The sequence below is a fragment of the Eleutherodactylus coqui genome, chromosome 8 (assembly GCF_035609145.1).
Source record: "Eleutherodactylus coqui strain aEleCoq1 chromosome 8, aEleCoq1.hap1, whole genome shotgun sequence".
In the NCBI taxonomy this organism is placed as follows: domain Eukaryota; kingdom Metazoa; phylum Chordata; class Amphibia; order Anura; family Eleutherodactylidae; genus Eleutherodactylus; species Eleutherodactylus coqui.
Window position 1 is genome coordinate 93721236 of NC_089844.1, and position 26974 is coordinate 93748209.

Below are 26974 nucleotides of genomic sequence, written 5' to 3' on the forward strand. Positions count from 1 at the left end.
TTACATCAGCGATTTTTCTCTCGCAGTGATCGGGCTAGATAGGAAAATGACAGCATGTACTATTTTTGGGCGATTGTACTCAAGAATCTCCCATTGTTTCCTATGATTATGTGAAAAAAAAATAGCATCATACTCGCACGCCATGCGATTTGGATGCGAATGCAATGCATTGTCTCCATTCTAAGCATTGGAGCAACATGCAGTGCTTTTCATGTACACATTCCTTGGAACATTTACGGAGGTGCATCAGACCCAGAAGGGTTCTTAGGTAGAAACAGCAGGTGGCGCTACTCTAACATAAGTCCTGAAATATCTGGGGATAGAAAAAGGTTTAAAAGAAGTGTAAATACGAAAAAAGTTTATAGGTAAATCCAGCCCATAATTATTAATCATTTTTTGTGGGACATCACCTTTTAAGAGCTGAAAACTGCATACGTAAACGGTTTGCTGGTCGCATGCAGTTTCAATAGCAACAATTATTTTTTACACTTTTCTGGTGGTAATGGTTGAATTAAGAATCCTAGCACAATTGTAAAGCCAAACGTATAGCGTGGTAACTGGTTAGCCACAATTCTTTGATGCACATAAAAAAGGCATTTGAACATTGAGCACATTGGAAAGAGCCTTTCTACAAAGCTGCCCAACGGTGTTAATGGGTGACCATTTGGCTAATCTTTAAAAGGGGTAGTCTCAGAAAGGCAAGTTGTTAAACAAAAAAAAAAAAAGGCAGCAATCTGGATTTTCTCACCCCAACCAATCAGCTATTCTCTCTAGGGAAAGCCCCAGACAATAATTAGTATCACATGCCAGCCATTCAATGCATTAACCCTATCCAATTTGTATCCCGGTTTTCCTAGGGGGCTTACTTTTTTTCTGCCGTTATACAATGGCACTATATGCTGGCTAAAGCCAGTACTGCATGAGGTGACACATTGGATAGGCTCTGACAGCAGAGAGGCTGGCAATATACAGTAAGTGAACCCCGACAGACGTCTTACAACATCAAAGCTGTACAGCCTTAAATCATAATGTCTTCAGAGGTCAGACAGTGGATTAGAAAGGGTTAATGCTCTGAATGCCCAAGAGCAACTCTTACAGCATGGCGCTCCACTGACACACCAAGGGAGGACCATATGCCTTAAAAATGGGACACATTTTATTTTTAATATATATAAATATAAAATATATGTGTTGCAATAGACGACGCTTATATGTAGACCGCCATCGATACTGCGACATTAATGTGATGTTTCAGTCACAATGAAGCTTTTTCTATATGTCGCAAAGTATTGGTTGTTGCTGATATAGTAAGAGGCGGGTATAGATGTCAGGTTATATTACATAAACCGCCACCTTATCCTCTATATCCGCCCCTTTCCATATCAGCAACAGCCAATACTTTGTGACAAATAGAAAAAGGTTCACTGTGACGAAAAGCTCAAATTAATGTTGTACTATCGATGGCCGTCTACATGCAAGTGTCTTGTTGGAAAACCAGAAGGATGTGCTGGGATTACGTGGTATACTTGTATTGGGACCAGCAGTCGTTCACAAGCGCCTCATCTTTTCCATCTCGGTGGAGCTCATCTATGTTTAATGGGACGTAACAACAAGGGTTCATGTGACAAAAACCCTTTACCGAAGTAGAAAAGTGGATGTAAAACTGGAGTTTCACCGTTTAAGGAAGCTCTTGGGGGGCTCGAGATCATCCAGCTGACATAAGGGTCTTAAAGGCAATGCTGCCCAGGAAAAGTCATCCAAATTTGCTCTCCTACCAAAGGAAGAACGGTATCTCTCTAAAGCCAGCAATAGGTAGCTACCTACTAATGGCCCTTTTACACGGGATGACAGTCAGCTCGATGACTGGACGAGCGCTGATGTGGTTGGTAGTGCTCACGGAGAGGGTTTACACTGACAGACTTGACTGGGCTTCTCGCTCTGCGCTTGTGTTGAGCGGGGAGTGTTGACACTAAAAGACAATCCTGTGATGGTTTTTATGCTGACGAAAAGTCAGCAATAATGAATGGTCAATGTTTTTGCCTTTACAATGGATGATTATCATTCAATTTCATTTGTCAGAATGAATTTTGAGTAATAATCGTCCCATGTAAATGGCCCAAAGGCAATGTTCAACCAATTAAAGAGCCTTGAAACATAATTAGAGGTCTCCTCAAAAAGGAAGATACCCAATCTATAAACAGCTGTTTCAGGGTTCTTGCCCCTTGAAGATATCGATGGCCAAGAGAGAGGCCTTTGGCATAGCTCTGTAAGAGCCCCATTCCTTACTGCAGACATGTAGAATGTAATTCAACAAACACCTAGAATAAACTGGCGAAGTTATAAAAAAAAAAAAAAAAAGTGATTTTCCCGATTATGCCAGTGGTATTCATGATTTCCTGTTTGCAGGTATAAATAACTAGCAAATAAGCTAAAATGGATAAAAGGTGAAATCGCATCAATCTATTTCTTGGCCGTAATCATCTGAAGGAGTTTGCCTGGGTGAATTAGCGCCTAAGAAGAATATTTAAGAGTGTAGGAAGCCATCTGGACGAGTCCCATCAATGCAACAGTGTTCCCTATATCTTCGTGTGCCAAGCATGCATGGGACTCTACAACACACAGATCATGTTCGCTCATCTGGTCCACTTCAGCTAGATCTTGGATTGAAACTCCGTTTCGAGTTGCAGAGTCCTTCTGTCTTTCACTACTCCATGACAGACGGGAAGCAGTGACATTTTATAAAGGCTACTACCGACCACTACCCCATGAACAAGTCACTAAGGACTTCCTGCTCAGCTTCCGGCACCCACGTATTCTGTAGCCAGTCTTTGACTAGACTACATCCCTTACAAAACCCAAGAAAAATCTTATTGGGAAGGAGAAATCCGGCCTTATGAAGTTTTCTAGGACATAGATGTTACAGAAAGTGAATGGCATTAACCCTTTGCACTCCAATTTTGGATTCAGGGTTTCCGACGGGGTTTTCTCTTTCTGCGATTATACAATGGCGCCATCTGATGGCTAGAGCCAGTACTGCCGTATTGAACATGCTGAAGAGGCCCCCGACAATAAAGCGGACAGTAATATACAGTAAGAATACCCTGCTGGACATCTTCCGACATCGGAGCTGTACAGCCTTCAAATCAGAATGTCTGAAGACGTTAGACAGTGGATTGGAAAGGGTTAAAGCAGACCCTATTCACATGTAGAGAAAACAGAAGCACTGCAAAATTTCTGCTGTACCTGTACTGTAACTCTAACCTAGGGTTTTGCTGCAGAAATCCCACAACAAATGCGTCTTATAAAGTGAACGTGCCAAAATTCAGACCCAGCCAGCAGCTGTGTGATCCTTATCACACATCCTTATCACACAGCAGCTGGCCGGCCCTCTTCCTCCTCTGCACATATCGCTGATTAGTGGCGAGTAGAGATGGGCGAGCCTACTCGATAAGGCAGTTACTCAAGCGAGCATCGCTCTTCTCGAGTAACTGCTTAGTGATCCGAGCAGGTGGGGGTGGGGGGGGGTGAAGGGAGATCTCTCTCCTAATCTTTCTCCTGCTCCGCTCCCCCCCGCAGCCCACCCGAGCCTGCCTTACCGAGTAGGCTCGCTCACCTCTAGTGGCGAGCCCCAGCGGGAACTGGTGCTGCTCCCCCCTCCTCCACCAATCAGCTTAGTCCCTTTCATTATATGAGCTTGGAAAGGCATACTCCATTCCTCACCATAATGAAACGTGCCATGAGGTATTCCTGGAAAGTTGGGTGACAACTGATGGATTCACCATTACTTTGTCACTCAGCTCTTCCAGGATCCTGAATGCCAGCTGCAGATTTATGCAAGCAAGGATACCACATATATCGCTATAACTAGTCAAACATGGCATTCAGGGCTCCTGGAAAGCTGGGTGACAAGTAATAAGATCACCATTACATTTACACTCAGCTGTCCGTGGATCCTGAATGGCAGGTTGACCTAGTGGTATATACTTCATTCCGAGGTGGTATTACTGCTCTTTATTCCTCCTGTAGTACTTCCCTTCCTGGTCTGGGGGAGTTCAAAATATTCTTCCCTACTTTCCTGCTCGGTGCGTCTTACAGAGCGAAGTAACACGGTAATAGAAGCCAGTGCACCAGTTATATCATATAACATTTCCATAACATATAGACCTATTATTATATAGGTCTAGTATATGCAATCACATAAGAAACGTCTGCCCTGTACAAGTGAAGGGAAACATTGAAAAGGAATGAAGACACTGCAAACATGTCAAACCCATTAGACAAATCAAACGTATTACTTATAGAATAACTGCTAAAGATACGAAAAAAGACATATGGAGTAGTGCGGAGCCGAGGCACAGGGGAGAGGAGGCAGCACTACATGTCAGACCGAGGCCTGCAGTTAAATGTCATCTCCATTCATAATTTAAAGGGCTGTGTAACTGATGCGTACAACTGGGAACACAACTCATAGGTTAGAGCCGTATAAGTGACACATGCCCAAATAAACACATTTACACAGGAAATTCTCATTCTCAAACTATTCAATGTATCATGCATTGAGGCTTGTGCAAGAATTGTGCATAGGTGAATGGTTACTGCACAGCTACAATAGCTGGAATCCAGAGAACATCATATTCTTATACCTTACTGGCATAGCATCATATACAAAGAGACTACTTTTAGGGGTTTTTTTACCATTGCACCGTCTGATAGATCATTAACAAAGACATTAGAGGAGGGTCTCAGTAGTGTCAATCAATACAGCACATTAATATCTGTATAACTTTATATATTTAGGTAAATTAACTGAAGTAATGTTTATTGATATTGACACATTTACTCACCCAGACCAGAGATCAAAAAATTGTTTATAAATACTTTAGAAAGGGTACACACTGTTATTGGACAATTCTGACACCAACAGGAGGCAAGTACAGGTCCATGTAGCACTGTCCGCAGAGAGGCAGAAAGAGGCTTCCGCAATCTCTGAGAAGTCCAAGACTAAAAAACAGTCTGCTGGACTTTTAGGGAAACTTGCCGGCTCTAGGAGGCTCAAAGGACAAAAAACTTTTTCGCTGCAATCCCTTCAACCCCAGAGAGAAAATACCCCCAAAGGTGGTTCATTGCCTGCAGTCAAAGAGGCAGGAGGAGTGATCACTGTTATTTTTGCCCAAATTGCCCATCCATGTCAGCCCTGCAAGTCGGTGAATGTTTTCAAATGTATCATACTAAGGTCTGATTTTAATTAGATTTGTTCATAAGAAACTTGGAAAAACTATTTCTTGCCAGAATTTTTCTCTTTTCCATTCTATTTACAAAATCAGAATCGTACAATTGGTTTCAAACTGGCGGCTGTAGATCTTTTACTCAGGAGATGTTTCTGTATAAATATTTGGTTGATCTTGCTAAGTAGAAAATAGCATGAGCAAAAAAAAAAAAAATACCAGTAACCCAACCCTACATTGAAAAAAAGCATATACCTCACTGAAGACCTTGGGGTGTATTTTCCTCAATGGTGAAATTTTTTGTTCTGATTATAAAATAAACTATGCAAAAATGTCCTTCAAAAATAGAAATGTCGACACCAAATATATGTATACGCAATAGTATAAAAAAAATTACATTTTTTTCATATTTTAAACAATTTTTATTTGTTGAATGAAAAAAAAAACCAAACATTTAATTTAAGAAATAAAGCCACTCATTTCAGACCCCATTCGTCCTGAAAAAACATGGTAAAAATAGTTGAGGTATGAAAAGATATTGGACTATAAAGAGATATGTACCAAAAGTGCATAATTTAGCCTCAGCACCCAGGCATCAATGAGCCTTGGCCCTGAAAGGGGTAATTTAGGGACATCCGGGAGAGGAGAAGTACATGTTTATAGCAGTGTGCAGATATAAAATAGTATAAACTAATGAACACTTCTTAGGCTCTGTTCATATCTGTATCCAATGAACACTCAGACGGCTGTATATGTGGGCCGTGTGCCGTCCCTGTATCCCATGGACAGCCCAGAACCCTACAATAGCCTAGGAGGTTATTTACACTGCTGTTTTTCCACATGGATCGATAGTCCAGGTGAATTTTTTTTTTAAGTTACTACATGTCCTATTCTAGTCTGTTTTCATGGTACAGAATAGTACATGCAATGTGCAGAGTCCGGGAATACCGGACGGCACATGGAGGGTGTCTGTGTGTTATCCAATGTAAGTTGCACTCAATTCCCTCGGATACAGCTTATATGTGACCTTCTGAATACGGCCATAGTGATTGTATTTCTCTCCTTACTGAACTGTGAGTATAAAAAGGGTGCTTTCACATCTGCACTGCAGATTCTGCTTTCCTGCTCCCTACGGGGAGCAGGAAAAGGGAATCCCCATGGCTGAATGGTTCTGAACACGGCTGAAGGGACCCTACTGACTATGATGGGATCCCTCCACTTTCGGCCCAGCTGAATGCAGGGCCATTACTTCCAGTATCTTCAGCCGCATCCACGATGTAACCTCCGGCCAGAGGTTCCAACGCAGATGTGAACTCGCCCTAAGATAATTGTACTAGAAAGGTGATACAATAAGGCCTCATGTCCATGGTGACAGATCTGCAGCGGGTCACCCGCAGTGTGATCCGCGCCCCATAGGGATGCATTGGACACCCGCAGGTAATTAAATACCTGCGGATGTCATTTTCCCTTAAGGCGTGGATTGCGTGTGCGGGAAAACACCTGCAGCATGCTCCATTTTAGTGCGGGTCTCCCGCAGGCTTCTGTTGAAGCCTATGGAAGCCGTCTGGATCTGCGGCACACCCGCAGCTGAATTCCTGCTCTCCGGCGCGGGAGAGCAGGAGTTTAAAAAAAAAAAAGGGGTGCACGGCGCATGCGAGCGGCACACTGCCGGCGTGCCGAGCACATCCGCCGGGCCGAAGAAAGAAGATCCGGCCGCGACGGAGGGCAGATCCGCAGCGTTCGGTCAGGTAAGTAATGCTTATTTTTAGGCCTCATGTCCGCGGGAAAGGAGGGACCCGCTGCGGGATTCTGCATGAAGAATCCGCGGCGGGCCTGATTTTCCCCGTGGACATGAGGCCTCCAACAGTCAATGCTTGCGAGGGGTACACAGTTGGTACAGTTTAGCTGCAGAGAAGAGGTAAATCATGCATATGGAAAGAGCAAGCTTCATCACCTTAGTCAGCAAGTGAGAGGGCTTTCCTGCAATGTTTCTGAGCAGAAGGGAGGTCTCCCTGTCCAGATAGGAGTGCTTGCACAGAAAAAGAAACAGACAGGAAGAGAAAAAAAAGTGGAGAAACCAATTAAAAGAAAAATCTGAGCAATGCATATTCATTTGCGTGTTCTGATTAATGCAGTAGGCATGCAGAGGAAAAGACAAAATTACCTAATGCAAAATATGCTAACATCCAAATTAACACATAAATAGGCACATGTCCCAGATCTGGGATGGAGCAACAATAGAAGCAGCCATACAATATTCTGCAAAGAGAAGGCACTGCTACATGTACAACATCTTTAGCACAAGTTCTAAGTTTACAGCCCACAATTATAATTGTTGCAGGAACTAGTTGACCCGCTACCACTTTCCTTCCTACCAAATATGGAGGGTGCACTACCCCCTTCCACAATACCAGCAATTACCAGTTCTCGTTTTTTTAAATTGCTCCGTAGGAAGACAGCGATATCTTACTAGTCAGCGAGACGTCCAGCGCTACTTATCTGCTGCATCTTCAGTCCGTCACATAATAAGTAGCGATGTCTATTTGTCTTCTGCGCCACTGGATCAATACTGTGTAACATGCATTGGCGGCACATAGCATTGATTAGAGGATTTGTAGACTTCTGTTTGTTCATTTATTGGGAGGGAAGGGGGCAGAGAAGTTACTAATTATCTCAGAATCCTACACAACGGTCCGTACCGTTACACCGAGCAGTTATTACTTAGATCGGTGCGGAGGCGTACAAAAGACAGTCGATCGTTTGAGTGAACGCAGAAGGAAGATTGGTCATTAGTTGTTTGCCAAGATATTCTTCATAAAGGGGATCTCCATGCAAACTTATTCCGAAGTTGTTTACATACGAATAACTGACTTTATACCAGACTTGTGTTCAAACAGCAGCCTTTTTGGGAAGCTGAAATGACAGGACTAAGGGCTCATACCTATGGCAGGGTCGGATTCAGCTTGCAGAATTTCGCAGTGGAATCAGACCCAGTGCCCCCTCCTAGAGACCCTATACTCACCTGTATGGATCTGCCGTAAGAGTGTCGGCCGGCACGCATACGCAGTGCAGTGCATGATGCGCCGGTGCTGGGGTATGACGCGGATTCACACGATACTTCCACTGTGTACACACTGCGGAGTATCGCATGACGCGCGGCTTCCATTGACTGCAATGGAAGCCTTATGTGCGGTTTCCACACAAATTAGAACATGCTGCGATTGTCACCCCCCGAGCGGAAAATCGCTGTTGATTTTAGCTCGTGGGCATGGGAGAATCATTTACACAGCATGTCTATGAACCGACATTGCTGCGGAAATCACAGCGGGAGTCTGACCGCGATTTCCGCAGCGATAATGCGTCCGTGGGCATTCGGCCTTATTGATAGTCATCCGGTCGCTGGGCATGCTTACACTCAACGACTATCGTTTGAATTCGCCCTTTCGAGTGATTATTCGTCTGATCGTCGTCCCATTTAAAAGGTATTCTCGCCTGCTATCTATGGGTTTTACGTATCATTTTAGAAGTTGGCCAGCTATAGGGCTCATTCACACCGCGTTGCTGCCATTTACCAGAGTGTACAAATTACTGTGAACAGATGTTACATGTTAGCAAATGGATACAAAAAAGGGGGGGAATTGAGAGCAAATCTGCACAAATATTTGTCACTAGCTGCATAATTCTTCCCATTTGTCACCAGACCACATTGGATTGGATGATGAAGATACTGTAAGCGCTGCCAAACACACACAAAGTCACAAATGTTCACAATCTGCTAATACAACATGTTTAGGAGCAGCACTTAGGGCTCATTCACATCAACTTCATTTCACCGCATATTACGTGTGCATGAACGGAGGTGAAGCGTGCCGGCGATCTCTTATCATAGAATCATAGAATAGTAGACTTGGAAGGGACCTCCAGGGTCATCGAGTCCAACCGCCTGCTCAGTGCAGGATCACTAAATCATCTCAGACAGAAATTTGTCCAGCCTTTGTTTGAACACTTCCATTGATGGAGAACTCACCACCTCCCGTGGCAACCTGTTCCACTCATTCATCACCCTCTCTGTCTAATATCTAATCTGTGTCTCCCCCCCCCCCCCTTTCAGTTTCATCCCATTGCTTCTAGTCTTTCCTTATGCAAATGCGAATAGGGCTGATCCCTCTGCAGTGTGACAGCCCTTCAGATATTTGTAGACCGCTATTAAGTCTTCTCGCTGCCCACCTCCATACACTGAGCAGGAGGTCGTTCATAGATGAGAACTCGCTCATTAGTGAGCTGAAACAAAGCAACTAGTGACTAATCAGCAATTTCTTGCTCAATACCCCGCCGCGTCCTGCTTTTTACGTAGGATTATTATTGATCAGAATTGGGCGATTTTTCGGCTGCTAGTTTGCCCATGTAAAAGCACCCTTGTGGGCCATTTACACGTAACAAGTATCGTACAAATGTTTTTAAACCAACAAATATGAGCAATAATCGTGCAGTGTAAATTACTCACTATTCGTTCGCAAGTCATTATCGCTGACTTTCAGTTAGCATAAAAACTAAAATCGCTGGCTTCTCGTTCCGTGTAAACGCTCCCCGCTCAGTGCTTCACTTAGAAGGTGAAGCGGTGAGGGAGAAGCCAGCGATCCAGTGGTGAAGTCTGTCTAAAGGCTTTGCAGCAGCGCTAATGAGCTTAGCGGTGACCTCAGTAGTATCCTCTGTAGATTCAACAAAATTGAATTAATTTTTATGTAGGTTTACAATACCTCTGAGAAAGGGTGTAATAGTGACCATAATTAATGTTGAGCGATCATCTTTAAAATAATTGGGTTAAGAATTTTATCACATAGTTGTGAATCAGGACTCCTGATTATAATCAATGTGAGTGAAAAATTGGGTTTTCTTAATTTGGCCTTCTTGAACAACTGTGAAGAAGGCAGTGGCGATGGTGGTGGCTCAGCGGTTAGCACTGCTGCCTTGCAGTGGTGGGCTCCAAGTTTCAAATCCCCATCAAGGTCAGATTCAAACCTAGAAGTCCAGCACTGCAAGGACTTAAAAATGCTAAGCCAACACATGTGTCCCTTCTGCTCGAAACCAAGATTTGGGCCACTTAAAAAAAAAAAAAAAAAAAATTAAAAAAAAGGCCTGATTTTATTTGCCCCAATCATTCCGAGCAACATTACACATAATGACTGTCAGTCCTTTTCTAGGAAAAGATTCAGCTGGGCAATTATGGAACCAAATTTCATAACTTTACAGGCAGTTTTTTTTTGTCTATTCAAGGGGAAATGGTCTTCGGAGAGCAGAATATCGTGTTGATACATGGACTAGCGCTTAAAGCCAAGAGAAGGCGGGCATGCAGCTTTTCTCCAACTTACAAGGCTTACTTCTGCCTCTTGCCTAAAATCAAGGTGATGTCTGACTTGAAAGGATCTTCCTAATGTAACATGCTGTAAATTTGGGTGAGAAGAGGCAAATGAAAGGAATACGAAGTACATAGGAGAAGAGGGATCAGAGGGATCAGAGTGAACGATGTTATTCATGCAAAAGTGACAAAGGGAAAAAAATCCAGATAAATAAGCACATTGTAAATATGCTAAAATAAAGTACAGGAATGGGTTCCTCATTTTGTTTGAGGTTTTGATATATAAAATTTGTATCGTTTTGGATTACAGGGTGCATATGGTGATTGTTTAGGTTGGCATTGGAGGTGGGTCGTTTTATTTATTTTATAGATTTTTATTTTATTCTGTAGATTTTTTTTTTAACATTTATGTTCCCCATGATGTCATAGGACCTCTGGGGGTCATGCACATTGTCTTAAAGGGGTTGTCCCGCGAAAGCAAGTGGGGGTATACACTTCTGTATGGCCATATTAATGCACTTTGTAATGTACATCGTGCATTAATTATGAGCCATACAGAAGTTATTCACTTACCTGTTTCGTTGCTAGCGTCCTCGTCTCCATGGTGCCGTCTAATTTCAGCGTCTAATCTCCCGATTAGACACACTTGCGCAGTCCGGTCTTCTCCCTTCTGAATGGGGCCGCTCGTGCCGGAGAGCTGCTCCTCGTAGCTCCGCCCTGTCACATGTGCCGATTCCAGCCAATCAGGAGGCTGGAATCGGCAATGGAACGCACAGAGCCCACGGTGCACCATGGGAGAAGACCTGCGGTCCACCGTGGGTGAAGATACCGGCGGCCATCTTCGCAAGCTAAGTAAGAAGTCACCGGAGCGCGGGGATTTGGGTAAGTACTATCCGTTGTTTTTTTTTTTTTTAAACCCCTGCATCGGGTTTGTCTCGCGCCGAACGGGGGGGCTATTGAAAAAAAAAAAAACACCGTTTCGGCGCGGGACCCTTTAATTTCACACTTTTCTGCCATTAGAGTCCCTTTTACAGGGCAAAGCATCCTGCTACAGTGACAACAGTCACTGGCAGAGCTTGTCTGGGTGTGCTAGGACCTTGCAGCTCTCCTGTGGCAGGGTGCACCTGGCGATCACGTGATTACCAGGTCAAACAGCGGAAGTGGCACTTTTGCTTTCTCTATTCACTACATAGCGCTCATTGAGTGCTATGTAGTCTGCAAAAGGGAAGGCAGAAGAAGTAGCACTTTTTAGCAAAACAGAATCTTGCTAAAAAAGTGACTATTTCTAGGACTCATGATTTACTTTCATATGGCCATTCCTTTAGGCTTTGGGTAGAAATGCCATTTAAAAGGATACATTTTTGTTATCGATGTTCTAAAAATGCCAACCAGGTGACTGTGAAATAACTGGCTCTATGTACTAACCCCCATATGCGCAGTCATTCTATCATTCTAATGGGCAAGAGGAGACACAGGACACCAAAATAGACACATGTTTCTAATTAGTCGTGTTTCTCTCATGGCCACTGAGCGCTTATTCACACAGGCGATATCCCGCATGAGTACTGCCCAATCGCAGACAGCATACGGACAGAAATTCTAGAATGCAACTTGCTATTGGCCGTGTGCATATGGCCATACTAAAAGTGCATTTGTACTAATGAGTTCAGTTTTTATAGCTCATTGTAAAAATGCTCTAGTGTTAAAGGGTGTTTGTTCTGACAAGTTGCCTTTAAGAGTACAGCCAAGTGTATATGAACGCTACATCATCCAATTCTTGGGCATAGAAGCTATACATTAAAAGAGGTTTTCCGGAATGTCTCCAACAGCTGAGAAAGGCAGGGAATTAACTAAAAACTAAGCAGTAGCCACCTGTTAAATGTCCCGTCAGTTCAGCTGTCCTGTTCAGAGGTCACATGCCATTATCAATCACGTGACTGCAGCAGCCACTCATAGGCCTCAGTGGTTATGTGTTAAAGGAGATGTCTCGAGGAAGCAGTTAATTTTTTTTTTTGCCCAGTCCCCCCCATTAAACACACATTACTAAGCCCCCCTGTAAATGACATTTCTAGCTGGTTCGTACTTACCGTTCCAGCGTTTCAGCAAGTTATAAAAGTTTCCTCAAGATGGCCGCCGGCTCTTTCCCAGTCGCTCGCTGCAGCCCGACGTGCGCGCTCCCGAGACGCCGCCAGCTGTGTCTCCATGGCAACCGGACGCATCGCAGCCGCCGACCAGACGCCCCGCAGCCGCCGACCAGACAGCAGGTAACCGGCGCTAGCCCCCGGCTCCCCAGCGCTAGTTCCCCCGGCGCAGCGACAGCCCCCCCGGCCTAGCGACAGCCCCCCCCATCGCAGCGACAGCCCCCCCGGCCTAGCGCTAGCTCCCCCGGCCTAGCGCTAGCTCCCCCGGCCTAGCGACAGCCCCCCCCGGCCTAGCGACAGCCCCCCCCGGCCTAGCGACAGCCCCCCCCGGCCTAGCGACAGCTCCCCCCGGCCTAGCGACAGCCCCCCCGGCCTAGCGACAGCCCCCCCCATCGCAGCGACAGCCCCCCCGGCCTAGCGACAGCCCCCCCCATCGCAGCGACAGCCCCCCCGGCCTAGCGCTAGCTCCCCCGGCCTAGCGACAGCCCCCCCGGCCTAGCGACAGCCCCCCCGGCCTAGCGACAGCCCCCCCGGCCTAGCGACAGCCCCCCCGGCCTAGCGACAGCCCCCCCCATCGCAGCGACAGCCCCCCCGGCCTAGCGCTAGCTCCCCCGGCGCAGCGGCAGCCCCCCCGGCCTAGCGACAGCCCCCCCGGCGCAGCCCGGCGCAGCGGCAGCCCCCCCCGGCGCAGCGGCAGCCCCCCCCCCCGGCGCAGCCCGGCGCAGCGGCAGCCCCCCCCGACCCATCACTTACCTGGGAGGCTTCTCGGGGCTGCTGGGCTGGGCTGGTCTTCTCCGCTGGGCAGCTCCAGTTTCTGCACCTTCCTCTAACAGAGGATGGTGCAGAATGGCCGCTTCAGCGCGCTCCCGAGCAGTGACAGCTCGTCTGCGCATGCGCAGAAGAGCTGTAGCGGGGAGCACACTGAAGCGGCTCGTGCTGAATGGAGAAGACCGGACTGCGCAAGCGCGTCTAAAAAAGCAAGCTGCCAGCGAATTTAGACGGAACCATGGAGACGAGGACGCTAGCAACGGAGCAGGTAAGTGGAATAACTTCTGTATGGCTCATATTTAATGCACAATGTACATTACAAAGTGCATTAATATGGCCATACGGAAGTGTATAACCCCACTTGGTTTCGCGAGACCACCCCTTTAAGTCATGCACACGACCGCTGAGGCCACTGATTGGCTGCAGCATTAGCATGAATGATAAACGGTGTCCACTGTATGAGCTTCCAGGATCGTAGTGGTGAGGACCGAGGAGATGCAATGGACCTCCAGGACATTTAGTGGGCAAGTACTGCTTAGTTTATTGTAGTCCATTTTCTACCCTTACCAACTTTTTGAAAAGTCCTGGAAAAGCCACTGAAATTGTTAAAAAAAAATTGTGTGTATGTGTGTGTATATATATATTTATTTTTTTTGTTGCCTTTCAGTCTAATTCTGTCTCTGATGTTAGTGAGATGGCAAAGCTTTCTTAACAGATCAGGAAGAGACAGACTAGTATTAGTCTCTGTGGTCACTTTAAAAAAAAAAAAGCTGAATTTTAAGTTTTTTTGTTCCCTTTTAAATTTGATTGTGACCAAGATTGTAAAAAATAAATAACATTTAAAAAGAAAAAAGGTCTTAAAAATGTTAACATTTTTCTGATGACACATGCCCTTTAAGAACCCTTTAATTGTGAGCAAAGAAATGACGGCAAGCACTTCCTAGAATGAGCGGGTTATTCGCTGAGCCTTGCTGTAATGTGAAGAATGGCAGGCCAATGTTATTTCTATCAGACCGTCGGATAGTAAGGAAGTTGTATAAAGCGTTCCAAGGCTACGATGATTTATAGAGATTCCCAGCAACGAGCCTCCAGGAGTTTTTACTAGAGACTAATTGCATTGTCCCAGGAGCGCCTTTTGATTGTTTTAATAAATGTTTCGGTGTTAAAAATCATCAGTTGCTATGGCAACTCCTCATTGCTCTGGGATCGAGGGACATACCAATGCTACAATTCTACAGTCGCGGTACGTCAAATTAAAAAAAAAAAATTAGTTCTCATCCCTCATTATTCTATATTGGGCTAAACAAAGCTCTAAAAATATACTATAAACAAGTCGGAGTGGAAGTCGCGCTTCATGGAAAATAGAAAAAGGCTCGAACGCACGTTGAAGGGCGATGAAGCGTTAATTAGGAGTTGGCTTACGAAAGTAGAAGTAGATTAGCAACCTGATTCGTAGCGCTGGGGATATGGTACATAATCTCGCTGACAGTCTATCGGCCTGCGATGGCTACTACTAGACACTAAGTCAAGTCAGGCGAACTAAAGAAGAACTCTCCTGGCACTGCCAAGGTATTGGTGTTCATTCATTATATATATTTATTATACATACATACAGTGAGCCACGGAAAAGTAGCCCGGTACCACACTCTGAGGCTGCATTCACACGACCGTATATCAGCTCGGTTTTCACGCCGAGCCGATATACGTCGTCCCCATCTGCAGGGGGGGGGGGGGGAGGATGGAAGAGCCAGGAGCAGGAACTGAGCTCCCGCCCCCTCTCTGCCTCCTCTCCGCTCCTCTGCACTATTTGCAATGGGGAGAGGCGGGATGGGGGTGGGGCTAAATCTCAAAACTTGGCCCCACCCCACCTCCTGTCATTGCAAATAGTGCAGAGGGGCGGAGAGGAGGCAGAGAGGGGGCGGGAGCTCAGTTCCTGCTCCTGGCTCTTTAGTCCCCCCCCCCCCCTTCAAGATGGGTACGACGTATATCGGCTCGGCGTGAAAACCGAGCCGATATACGTTCATGTGAATGCAGCCTTATGGTTATGGAAGCTGTCCTTGTTGCCCATAGCAACCAATCGCAGTGCAGTTTACACTTTACCTCAGCAGTATAAGAAATGAGAGCTGCGCTGTGATTGGTTGCTATGGGCAACAGAGATTTTCTTTTAGACAGCATTTATAACAGTATGGTACTGCGCTAATATTCTGAATAATGCAATTCTAAGAATGGCCAAAGTAATTGGGAAACCTATACAAAAAACAATTAGGGGACTTCATGTGTGGTACCCACAATCCCCAATCGAGTTGCATTAAAGAGATTGTCTCCATCTTTTAGGGCCCCTCTCTGGGAGCAGCACAAGGTAGTGTCTGTCACACTGATAACAGGGATATGTCTGCTGTGGGGATCTGTGCAGTAGTTTTGGAGAAGCTTGCGTTTTAGCAGTAGCGGCATATGCATAGAGGAACTACTTAAAGTAGTCCTGGATATTCATGAGCTGCAGACTAGCTCCACAAACCCTGCCCTCCAGCCACTGGTTGACTGGTATTACTGTACATAGAGAGCTGTCAATCATTGGCTGGAAGGTGGGGTGGGTGTGGCTTGCTACAGCTCATGAATAGTCAGGACTAGTTCTGGGTCTGGCTGCTGCTAATAAAATGCAAGTTTCTCCTAAACTACTGCACAGATACACACAGCAGACATATCACTGCAAACAGTGCGACAGGCACTACCTTGTGCTGCTCTCAGTGGGGACTGCAAAAACATGCTGACAAGAGTCTCTCTCAATGCAAAAACGAAAGAAAAATCAAACTGTATCAAACCCACATATACTTGGGTTATGGTTATTCAAAGCACAATTCTCATGGCAGCATGTAAAGACCACAATACTCAGCTGTTAGCTGACCTACCCAGTCTCTGAAACCTGGTCCGGTGACACATATGGAGTACAGAACTAACAGCAGGGTACCTGACGGAATGGTGAAAGGAGATGCAATGGGGCTTGTATCTAAATAAATACTCGACATCTTACTGTGGTAATACAACAGAATAAAACTATGGATATCAGCTAGTTAAAACCTATGCATTTCATGTCCGGAAGCTATCAGCCTTATCAATAATGGAGAGCTCCTAGTTCTGCTATATCAATGCATCTGCTCAGTCCATTCAAAGGAGGCAGACAATAATGGGCAGCCGTATATGCTTTGTAACTCAGGGATACACAATATGTAAAACAGGCCGCATGTTTAACACTTGCGATTTACAGCTTTATTTTCACATTAGGCATCTGGTAACAGCAGACAGGAGATTGTGAGCCAGAAAACCTGCATAGGGCTGTATAGTGGCCCTAGGAAACCATGCTTAACCCCTCAACGACCAAGCCCGGTAAATATACGGCGCTTGGTCCTGGGCTTTAATTCCGGCCGATAGATGTTCGATGTGGGATTAAATCCTCTGCTTCTGCAATCAAGCAGGAGCAGGTCGGGTCCTCAGCTGTTAGTCACAGCTGAGAACCCGGAGGAGAAGCGGTTATTAACAGCTTCTGCCTTCTCCTCTCCCAGGTACATAGCACTCAATGAGCACTATGTACTAAAAAGTGAAAGTGTTTCTTCCATTATGTGACCCGACGATCATGTGAGCGCCGGGTTCCGATGTTACAGCAGAGCTGCAGGGTCCTAACAGACCCAGATTAGCTCTGCCAGTGACAATTGTCACTACAGGGAGATGTTTTTCCTGTAAGTGGGGCTGCAATGTATGCCCCAGCTACAGTGGGAAAGTGTGTAATAAAAAAAAGACAATATGAATGACCCCTAGAGGTCTTATATGATGTCATGGGGGTCATAGGTGGTAAAAGAAAAAAGGTACAAAAACAAAAATGTACAGATAAAATAAAAATACATAAAAAAAAGAAAATGACCCATAGCAAACGCCAACTAAAACAGTCGCCATATGTGCCCTGTAATTCAAAACTATACATATTATATATGTATACAGTGGGGGGGGAAGTATTTAGTCAGATACCAATTGTACAAGTTCTCCCACTTAAAAAGATGAGAGAGGCCTGTAATTGACATCATAGGTAGACCTCAACTATGAGAGACACCATGAGAAAACACATCCAGAAAAATCACATTGTCTGATTTTTAACGAATTTATTTGCAAATTATGGTGGAAAATAAGTTCATCTTAATATTTTGTTATATATCCTTTATTGGCAATGACAGAGGTCAAACGTTTTCTGTAAGTCTTCACAAGGTTGGCACACACTGTTGCTGGTATGTTGGCCCAATCCTCCCTGCAGATCTCCTCAATAGCAGTGATGTTTTGGGGCTGTCACTGGGCAACACAGACTTTCAACTCCCTTCAAAAGGTTTTCTATAGGGTTGAGATGTGGAGACTGGCTAGGCCACTCTAGGACCTTTAAATGCTTCTTACGAAGCCACTCCTTCGTTGCTCTGGTGGTGTGCTTGGGATCATTGTCATGCTGAAAAACCCAACCACGTTTCATCTTCGGTGACCTTGCTGATGGAAGGAGGTTTGCACTCAAAATCTCACGATACATGGCCCCATTCATTCTTTCATGTATACGGGTCAGTCGTCCTAGTCCCTTTGCAGAGAAACAGCCCCAAAGCATGATGTTTCCACCCCCATGCTTCACAGTAAGTATGGTGTTCTTTGGATGCAACTCAGCATTCTTTTTCCTCCAAACACGATGAGTTGTGTTTCTGCCAAACAGTTCTACTTTGGTTTAATCTGACCATATGACATTCTCCCAATACTCTTCTGGATCATCCAAATGTTCTCTAGATAACTTCAGTCGGCCCCAGACATGTACTGGCTTAAGCAGAAGGACATGTCTGGCACTGCAGGATCTGAGTCCCTGGCAGCGTAGTGTGTTACTGATGGTAGCCTTTGTTACGTTGGTCCCAGCTCTCTGCAGGTCATTCACTAGGTTTCTCCGTGTGGTTCTGGGATTTTTGCTCACCGTTTTTGTGATCATTTTTACCCCATGAGGTGAGATCTTGTGTGGAGCCCCAGATCGAGGGAGATTATCAGTGGTCTTGTATCGCTTCGATTTTCTAATTATTGCTCCTACAGTTGATTTCTTCACACCAAGCTGCTTGCCTATTGCAGATTCAGTCTTCCCAGTCTGGTGCAGGGCTACAATTTTGTTTCTGTGTCCTTCGACAGCTCTTTGGTCTTCACCATAGTGAAGTTTGGAGTGTGACTGCTTGAGGTTGTGGACAGGTGTCTTTTATACTGATAACAAGTTCAAACAGGTGCCATTACTACAGGTAATGAGTGGAGGACAGAGGAGCCTCTTAAAGAAGAAGTTACAGGTCTTTGAGACCCAGAAATCTTGGTTGTTTGTAGGTGACCAAATACTTATTTTCCACCATAATTTGCAAATAAATTCGTTAAAAAAATCAGACAATGTGATTTTCTGGATGTGTTTTCTCATGTTGTCTCTCATAGTTGAGATCTACCTATGATGTCAATTACAGGCCTCTCATCTTTTTAAGTGGGAGAACTTGAACAATTGGTATCTGACTAAATACTTTTTTTCCCCACTGTAGATGTTTATATTTGCTAAAAACCTAGAGACTCCAACAAGTGACCATTTCTTTTTCAGTGCCCCATTGGTGGCCACGTGTATACGGGACAATAACCCCAATTAGTGGTTTGCAGCGAGATTTCAGGTGGTGATCACGCTGTGTAAAGTCCCCCTAGGCCTCCTGTCCACGGGCGAATTTTCACTGCGTTCTCTGCGGCGATAATCCGGCCACAGGGAACGCAGTGAATGCTTTCTATAGCAAGCTGTCCACAAGCGAAGAATCATAGCAATTCTCCGCTTGCGGGATTTAAATTGCAGAATGCTGCGAATTACGGCGATTCTCCGCAGTGAGCCTGTCAGATAGGCTCACCACGGTGAGCCGTCAGCTCTAACCTTCTCCCGGGCGGCGGCTTCCGCGGGATACTGCTACGCCCGTGGACAGGAGCCTTTAAGAGTAGGCCAACAATCTAGTTCACAAATGGACAACCCCCTTAAAGAGTATCTGTGTTATGAGAGCCTCAAATTAAATGTCACAAGCTTAGATAACAATGGTCTAAAATATAACCAATTAATAAGAAAGCTGCAACCACGACACGAACAAGAAGAGCAACTGAATTGCCTACGGCAAAGTTTGTGGTTTCAAAGAACTCTAACAAAAGCCACTATAGAAAATACTCTGATACCTCGAGCGCGGGTGAGCAGACAGGAACTAAAGGGAAAAAGGATTTATACAAGGCTCAGAGATTTCATCTTAAGGTACTTTAGAGCATTTTAATGTACAACATTTAGGCACAGTTAACCACAGTTTAAAGGAAAAACAAACAAACGCACGTGTTTCTATAACACAATTATGCAAAGATTTCACAAAATTTGACAGGAACGTCATCAAGAAAATTTCAGTTATCTTCAAGGGGTATTTCCAGGACACTTAAAAAAAAAAATTTCCATTGATGGACAGGTCATTAAATAGATGATTGGCGGGGATCCACCGCTCGAATCCCCACCGATCAGATGATTTTCGGGGGCCGCTGTCACTGCAGTCAGCACATAAGGCAGAAAACGCTGACCAAAGCTCAGTGGCCCAGGTTGGTATTGCAGGTGCAGCTCATGCTGAATTCAATGGTAGCCGCTGCGCTATGGTCAGTACATTCTGCCTCCTGAGCCGACAGCAGCCCCGGAAATCAGCTGATCGGCCAGGATCCGAGTGGTGGGTTCCCACTAATTATGTACTGAAAACCTGTGGGTCATCAATAGAAAAAGTAAAAACATGTCCTGGAATACCCCTTTAAAGGAAGTCAATCACCTCATTTTCAAATTACGCTGAAAATCCCACATCTGACAGCATCACTTGGTAAACTAAACATAACTTTTTTGTTTCCCAGTGAGTCCATTCTCTAAATATCTGATTTTACATGCGTTACACTAATTATTTCTAAACAGTCCATGGAGCAGGTCTTTACCTGATTTCGTCCAGGCTCTCACCAGCCGTGGATTAACATCTCCAACGCTGGAGACACTGTGCATCCACCATAGACAGAGCATGCACCACACTGGTGACGCTGTCCATCCAACAGACAGCTCAGGCACAGTCAATCTGCAGCAGGAAGGAGGTGTTTTACAAAAGAAGGGGGAGAGCCTGGATGAGTTTGGATGAAGAACTGCCCAGACGGTTTAAGGTTATTTAGCATTTGGGGGAGGGGGGGGGGGGGGAATGGTGGTACATCTAGTTTAAGCTGTAAATCCCACATCTGATAGCATTACTGTAGGAATAGTTGTAAGGATGTCTAAGAAAATTAGTTTCGACAAAGTACCGTAAAGTGTACAAAACCTACAACCCTTAAAAGATTTTTTGTACCCAGCAAAAAATAGCACAACATATGTGAAGAATATAATGTTTCAAAATAAAGGATAATGAATAGATAATAGCTAGGAAACTTCTTTTAAAAGGGCCATTTCGTCAAAAACAGATTTTCCCATTTTTTTTTTTACATTCACTTCCATGCAATGCAGCCTCCTGTCTGATACTAAGCAGACACCACTCTTGAGGTTGAGATGGTTCTCCCTGCTCACTTTCTCTATGCTAACATTCCCATGATGCATCAGCACATCATCCCATGACCAGTTAGAGCCAAATATCCTCTGTGCCTGCAGGGAAGACACTGCCATTACTAACTGCCTTCACCTAGAACTACAGTCCATAAACATACAGCCAGGAGGATGAGTGGTTATCTCCTCTATTATAATTGTGTGACAGGAGCCTCTAATCATCAGCTGGAACTGTCGCTAGGTGATGACGCAGATCCCGCAACCTTTCTGAAATGAGGATTGTCGAAGGGCCATGGGTCGGGCGGCTTCCATTGACTTCAATGGAAGCCGTCCGTACAGATTCCACCTAGAAACAGAACATGCTGCGATTTTTTCCTCCACGAGCAGAAAATCGCAATGGATTCCCGCTTGTGTGCGGGAAAAGAAAAATTGCTTTTTCATTGTATGCTATGGGCAGCATTTGCTGCGGACGCCTGCTCTGGGTTCCGCAATGCAAATCCGCCCATGTGCAGGCGGTCTTAATCTGAGCTCGTCAGACTTGAGATCACATGACCTATCTGAGGAGGAGGCGGCGAATAGTTTGAGATAGAAAGGAATAACTAAATAAGGTAATATGAGCCAACATTCATACTAGGGAGTAGCAACATAAAGCATGAAAGAATAATTCCTCGGACTGGCTCTTTAAGGTTCTACAGCTTCGGCAATGCCTCAGGCAGTTTTAAAATTAAGCATGATGTTATATTTTGAGCTATATCATCTCTCCATGTTCCCTGGCTTTTCGGTTGTGTTCCCACACAGAGGATTTAAAATGCTAATGAAACTGGCATTAAAATTTGCAACATAATCCGCATATGCTGTATGTAGATTTTGTGGCGTATCCCACTGCAGATAATACCAATTACACTGCAAAGGAGGGAGCAAAGGAAAACTACAGCAAAAATCTGCAACAGCTGCTGTAGATGTAAACAAAAACTGCAGCAGACCTAGAATTGGCTACAGATTTGTTACGTTGTTTACAAACACAGTTTATGAAAACCCCATTCACTTGCCTTGTATTGTACATTACTGCAGAATTCCGTTGTGGATTTGCAAACAGAATTCTTTAACCTCATCATGGCCACGATGGGAAAACCCAGCCCTCTATTGCCCATCACCTATCAGAAATAGCTGAGCACTTCAGCACAGCGCCATTTCCATGAGAGCTATGGAAACAGCGTAGTGAAGTGCCCTACACCGTGTCCGTAATTCCCAGAGTTATGTAAACCGTGTAACACACCGCGCTATGCCATTTCCATAGCTCCCATTCACTTCAATGAGAGCTGCAGAAACAGTGCGGGGCTAAAGCGCTCAGCTGTTATAGTTACTGCCCGGCTGGCTGGTAACTACAGCAGTGATTTCCCATCTTGGCTATGAAAAGCCAGGATGGGAATATCCCTTTAACTAATAAGTAGAGATGAGCGAGCATACTCGCTGAGGACAATTACTCGAGCGAGCATTGTCCTTAGCGAGTACATGCCCGCTCGGAAGAAAAGATTCGGGTGCAGACGGGGGGCGGTGAGCTGCGGGGAGGGCAGGGGGGAACGGAGGAGAGATCTCTCTCCCCCCCCTGCTCACTCCCGCAGCTCACTGCTCACTCGCGCCGGCACCCGAATCTTTTCTTCCGAGCAGGCAGGTACTCGCTAAGGACAATGCTCGCTCGAGTAATTGTCCTTAGCGAGTATGCTCGCTCATCTCTATTAATAAGCCAAACCAAGACTGAAAGTGGATCTTCAGGCATCACCGAGACACGTTGGCTTATTTTGGCTAGCAGTCATAACCTGGTTTGCAGTTATTAATCATTGTGTGTTATAATATACTGTATATGAGTAGACTGTGTTTCTCTCCGATGGGTTTGCGCGTTTTCCACTTCATCAATAAATATTGGTAACACATTCAAGATGGGAGAAATTGGCTTGTTTTATGTAAATAAAAATATGAGCCAAAGAAAATGTCAAAACACAGCATATGTTTCCATAAGTCATCACATTCACTTCCATTACAAATCGAATGTTTTTACAGATACATAACAGTGAAAGGCAGAAGACAAGAGTTAAAGGGCATTCTGAGACCAAAGTCACATTCCAAAATAGTAATAAACCATCTCAGAGCTATAGTAATTCCATCCATTACCTTTCCTCCACCTTTATCTGCTCCTCCTCCTCATTCTGTAGCATCTGCTGAGCTTTGTTGTTGTATACATCAGCACTTCCTGTTCGCAGTCCTCTCGTGCTTCTCTACTACATCTCCCATAATCCCCTTGGCTTCTTCTCTGCCTGTTCACTCTGTATCCTCCTCCCACACACATCTCATGAATACTAAATCCCACCCACTAAACCAATGATCATCGTCTAGCTTCTCTCATTGGCACCAGCTATAGCTGCGACTGTAATCTACTTTCATACAAGGCAACAATCAGGGCACATTATTAATAATTCTATAATATATATATAAATAATAAACGTGCCACGATTGTTGTCTTGTATGAAAGCAGATTACAGTCGGAGATATAGATGGTGCCAATGAGAGAAGCTAGACGATGATCATTGGTTTAGTGGGTGGGATTTACAGGTGTGATAGAGAGCTGTATACAGTGTTTCCCCAAAAATAAGACACTGTGTTATATAAATGTATGCCCCAAAAGAGGCACAGTGTCTCATTTTCAAGAAGAGGGGCTTATACTCACCTGGCGCACGGCGTCTGGTTCCCTCGCGCTGGTCTCAGGCACTGCAGCAGGCTTCCGTGTCCTATGCGCTGACATATCACTCTCCACCTGGTGACGGGGCTTTGAATATCCTGTCTCCAACAAGCGGGTGCTATAATTGTATCATGTAGTTTAGCTAGGGCTTATTTTTGGGGTAGGGCTTATTTTCAGGGAAGCACTGTATATACACACACATACACATTAGATATATGGGACCAAATAAATGTACGGCCACAGTATCAGTACGGTAGATTTTAGCAATGACTGAAACCCCAGTCTCCTGTATGGAAGGCATCATTCTTAGCAGCTACACTATCCAGGCATTCCATTGTACACATGCACAGTGTCAGCTGTACATTACCCATGCAGAGCAATATACACACTTCCCTTCCAGATCCTGTTTCCAGTGAACACAAATGCTGTGGCGGATGTATACCATACACACCATCCAGAAATGTAACCTTTATAACGTATTTACCCACTGTTATACATTTTGTATATGAATAGATAACATTCTACTGCCCAATGCACGACATCCACCAGAGCAGTAATAGCTAGAGGGAGGAGTCAGCGGGCTGGGCTGTGTTAGTGAGCATGCTGCATCCTCTCTTAAGGTTACAACTGTGCCTGCTTAGAACGCTGGGTGATGATCTCCTGATTGCCCGAACAGCTCATAAATGTTCATGTGGCTGAGACAGGATGGTCAGGAGGACAGGAAGCTGGGAGCCGCTGACCATTACAATCAGAGGTCGTCTCACATGCAGGACAGTGGAGTCATGTGACACACTAATTGAAGTAAAGGTGAACAAAAGGCTTTGTTGAATGCTTCACTGAGGCAGGCTGTGGTAAAAGGTTAGAGGTTTGTAAACTCTGGGAATACCCCTTTAACTGCCACCCTCCAGGGTGAAAAATTAAAGCAAACTTTATTACAACGTGTTAAAAAGCAAATGGACACTTGCTGGAAGCCGGTGTAAAGGCTGCTCAATGACGGAGGGTTCCATATTGCACAAAACAAATGACACACTGGAGCATTTGTATGGGCCATAGAGGAAAATGCGATCCGCAGCTGTCCTTAGCGGTGTATGGCTAGAATATCTGCTAACACTTGCTGATCACATTTTTCCCCAGTCAGTCATTGATGGAGGTCTTAGCACCCGGCTCATCTTTTTTTCCTCTAAAACATCAGTTACATTTGTAAGGTTATAAATATACGAAGATTATAGATGAGGCAGCGTTAAACCACTATTAGCATATTCTTTGACATTTTAATACCAAATGCCTGCAGCTGCTATGTCACTGACAATGTCAGATTCCAACTATCCAAGCTACAAACGTCTCCTGCTACACAGATCACACAGCAGCTGCCAGGTTTTGATAGCACCTTTCTGGTACCAAAGAAAAAAATGGGTACAAAAAGGCGGACAAAACCTTTTCTTAAAGCGTATCCGAGTTTTCAAGAAGTTTTCTAAAAAAACATAACAGGTTCTCCTCTCCCTCTCATTTGCTACAGATTGCACCTGCATTTCAGGTGCTCTTTCCCATTTTTCTGCTGCCCTGCTATTTGCAGTTCACCTTCAGGCAGGGGTCATATAGCAAGCCTATAGTTCACTGCACTGCACTTCTTTCCCCTTCACTTTCCATTCTGCATTGTGCTGTCTCGGGTCCAGTCAGCAGGGGGGCAGAATTTGAATGGCCATCCCTCTGCTATCGCAGGACAACTGTAGGAGTTTGGTATTCAGAGACATTCTGGCGAAATGATTAGTAAACCCAAAGTAATGTGCATACACATATGTTGTAACAGCAGGAGAGGAGATTGTTTACACAGTGGCTGCTTTTTTGTCATTCTGGGAGTGCAGGGGAGCCGCCTGTGATGATCGCTCCTCATCCACAGCTAAGAAATTGTCCCAGCTATTACAAAATATGTAACAGGCAGTGGATTGCAGAGGAGAAGGAAGGGAGACCCCCTAGTAGCAGATACTACCCCCTTAATATACAGTGGAAAAAAAACAAAAATTATATATATAAAAAGTTAGTGCCCTTTAAATATTCCCAAATGTTTTTCAATTTTACCTCCTACTCCTCCTAGATTCCACATTAGTTTCAGATAGAAAAATCTCTTCCAGTCACCAAATTCCTTAATGTCACCAACTAAAGCAAAAAACAAACAAAAAAAAAAAGACTTTCCAAAACGTAAGCAGGCTTGGCAAAAGGAAAACATTAGCTACTAGTTGAGAAATACACAAAATTTCCACAGCGGTCAAGGACACGAGTCTACTTCCTCACACGTGACCATTTGCAGATCTATTTTTTTAGGCCGCCTGTCCACGGGTGGTGCAATATACCACCGCGGGAGCTGCCGCCGGGGAGCACTTTGTCATCGCGATTTTCCACGATAAACCTATCTGTAACGATAGGTTCATCACGGTAAATCGCGGCATGCCTATGGAAAGTGTTCACTGCGTTACCCGTGTGCAGATTATCGCTACGCGTAACGCAGTGAAATATCGCCCGTGGACAGGAGGCTTTATGTAGCGAAAAAGAAAAAAAAAATACAGTAAAAACCTTTAATGCTATAAAAATGTTGCAGAACAGTTAGTGGATTGTGATACTTCAGCCTTCCCTATGGTAATAAGAACATAGGACAACTGGTAAATCGTATTGTCAGCCATCAATCTGAATGCTTTGTCTAGTTAATATTAAAAAAAATTTCATTACAAAGAGAAAGCAGTTTAAAAAATAAATTACTACATTCTGATACGCTATAGAAAAAAGGAGGCTTCACTAGGAATTTTTCACTCCATTGTCTAAAGTGAGATTCTACCTTTGAGCAACAGTTCAGAACACTGTAGAAATGCATTATGGAAATGCTTGAAGCATACCTGACTTCTCAGCTTAAGCTGCCATGTGTGTGCATGAGGAATAACAGTATTTCGGACCACTGTATGACTTGTATATGACATTTTTCACCAGCTTTCCCATCTGCAGGCTCCATCTCCTATTCTCAGTCTTTCCTGAGTTGGTGGGTATAGACTAGCTGCTAAGTTGCCTCCCATATACTACACACAGAGAAGAATATATCCTGCTCTCCTTGCTCTCTGTAGCACACACTAATCTAATATATTTTACATATATACACTCACACATACG

The 26974-nt window shown here is 44.7% G+C and overlaps 1 protein-coding gene across 4 annotated transcripts in view; it reads right to left on the bottom strand.

The window, feature by feature from the left end:
- Window positions 1–26974, bottom strand: part of RAPH1 (Ras association (RalGDS/AF-6) and pleckstrin homology domains 1) — a 137458-nt gene that overhangs the window by 32739 nt on the left and 77745 nt on the right. For 3 of the 4 annotated variants that reach the window (XM_066576071.1, XM_066576069.1, XM_066576072.1), the window contains exon 5: window positions 7180–7254. The exons of the other annotated variant lie outside the window; for it this stretch is intronic. In XM_066576071.1, coding sequence (XP_066432168.1) covers window positions 7180–7254 — 75 coding nt within the window. The remainder of the gene's footprint in view (window positions 1–7179; window positions 7255–26974) is intronic. 4 annotated transcript variants of the gene reach the window in all.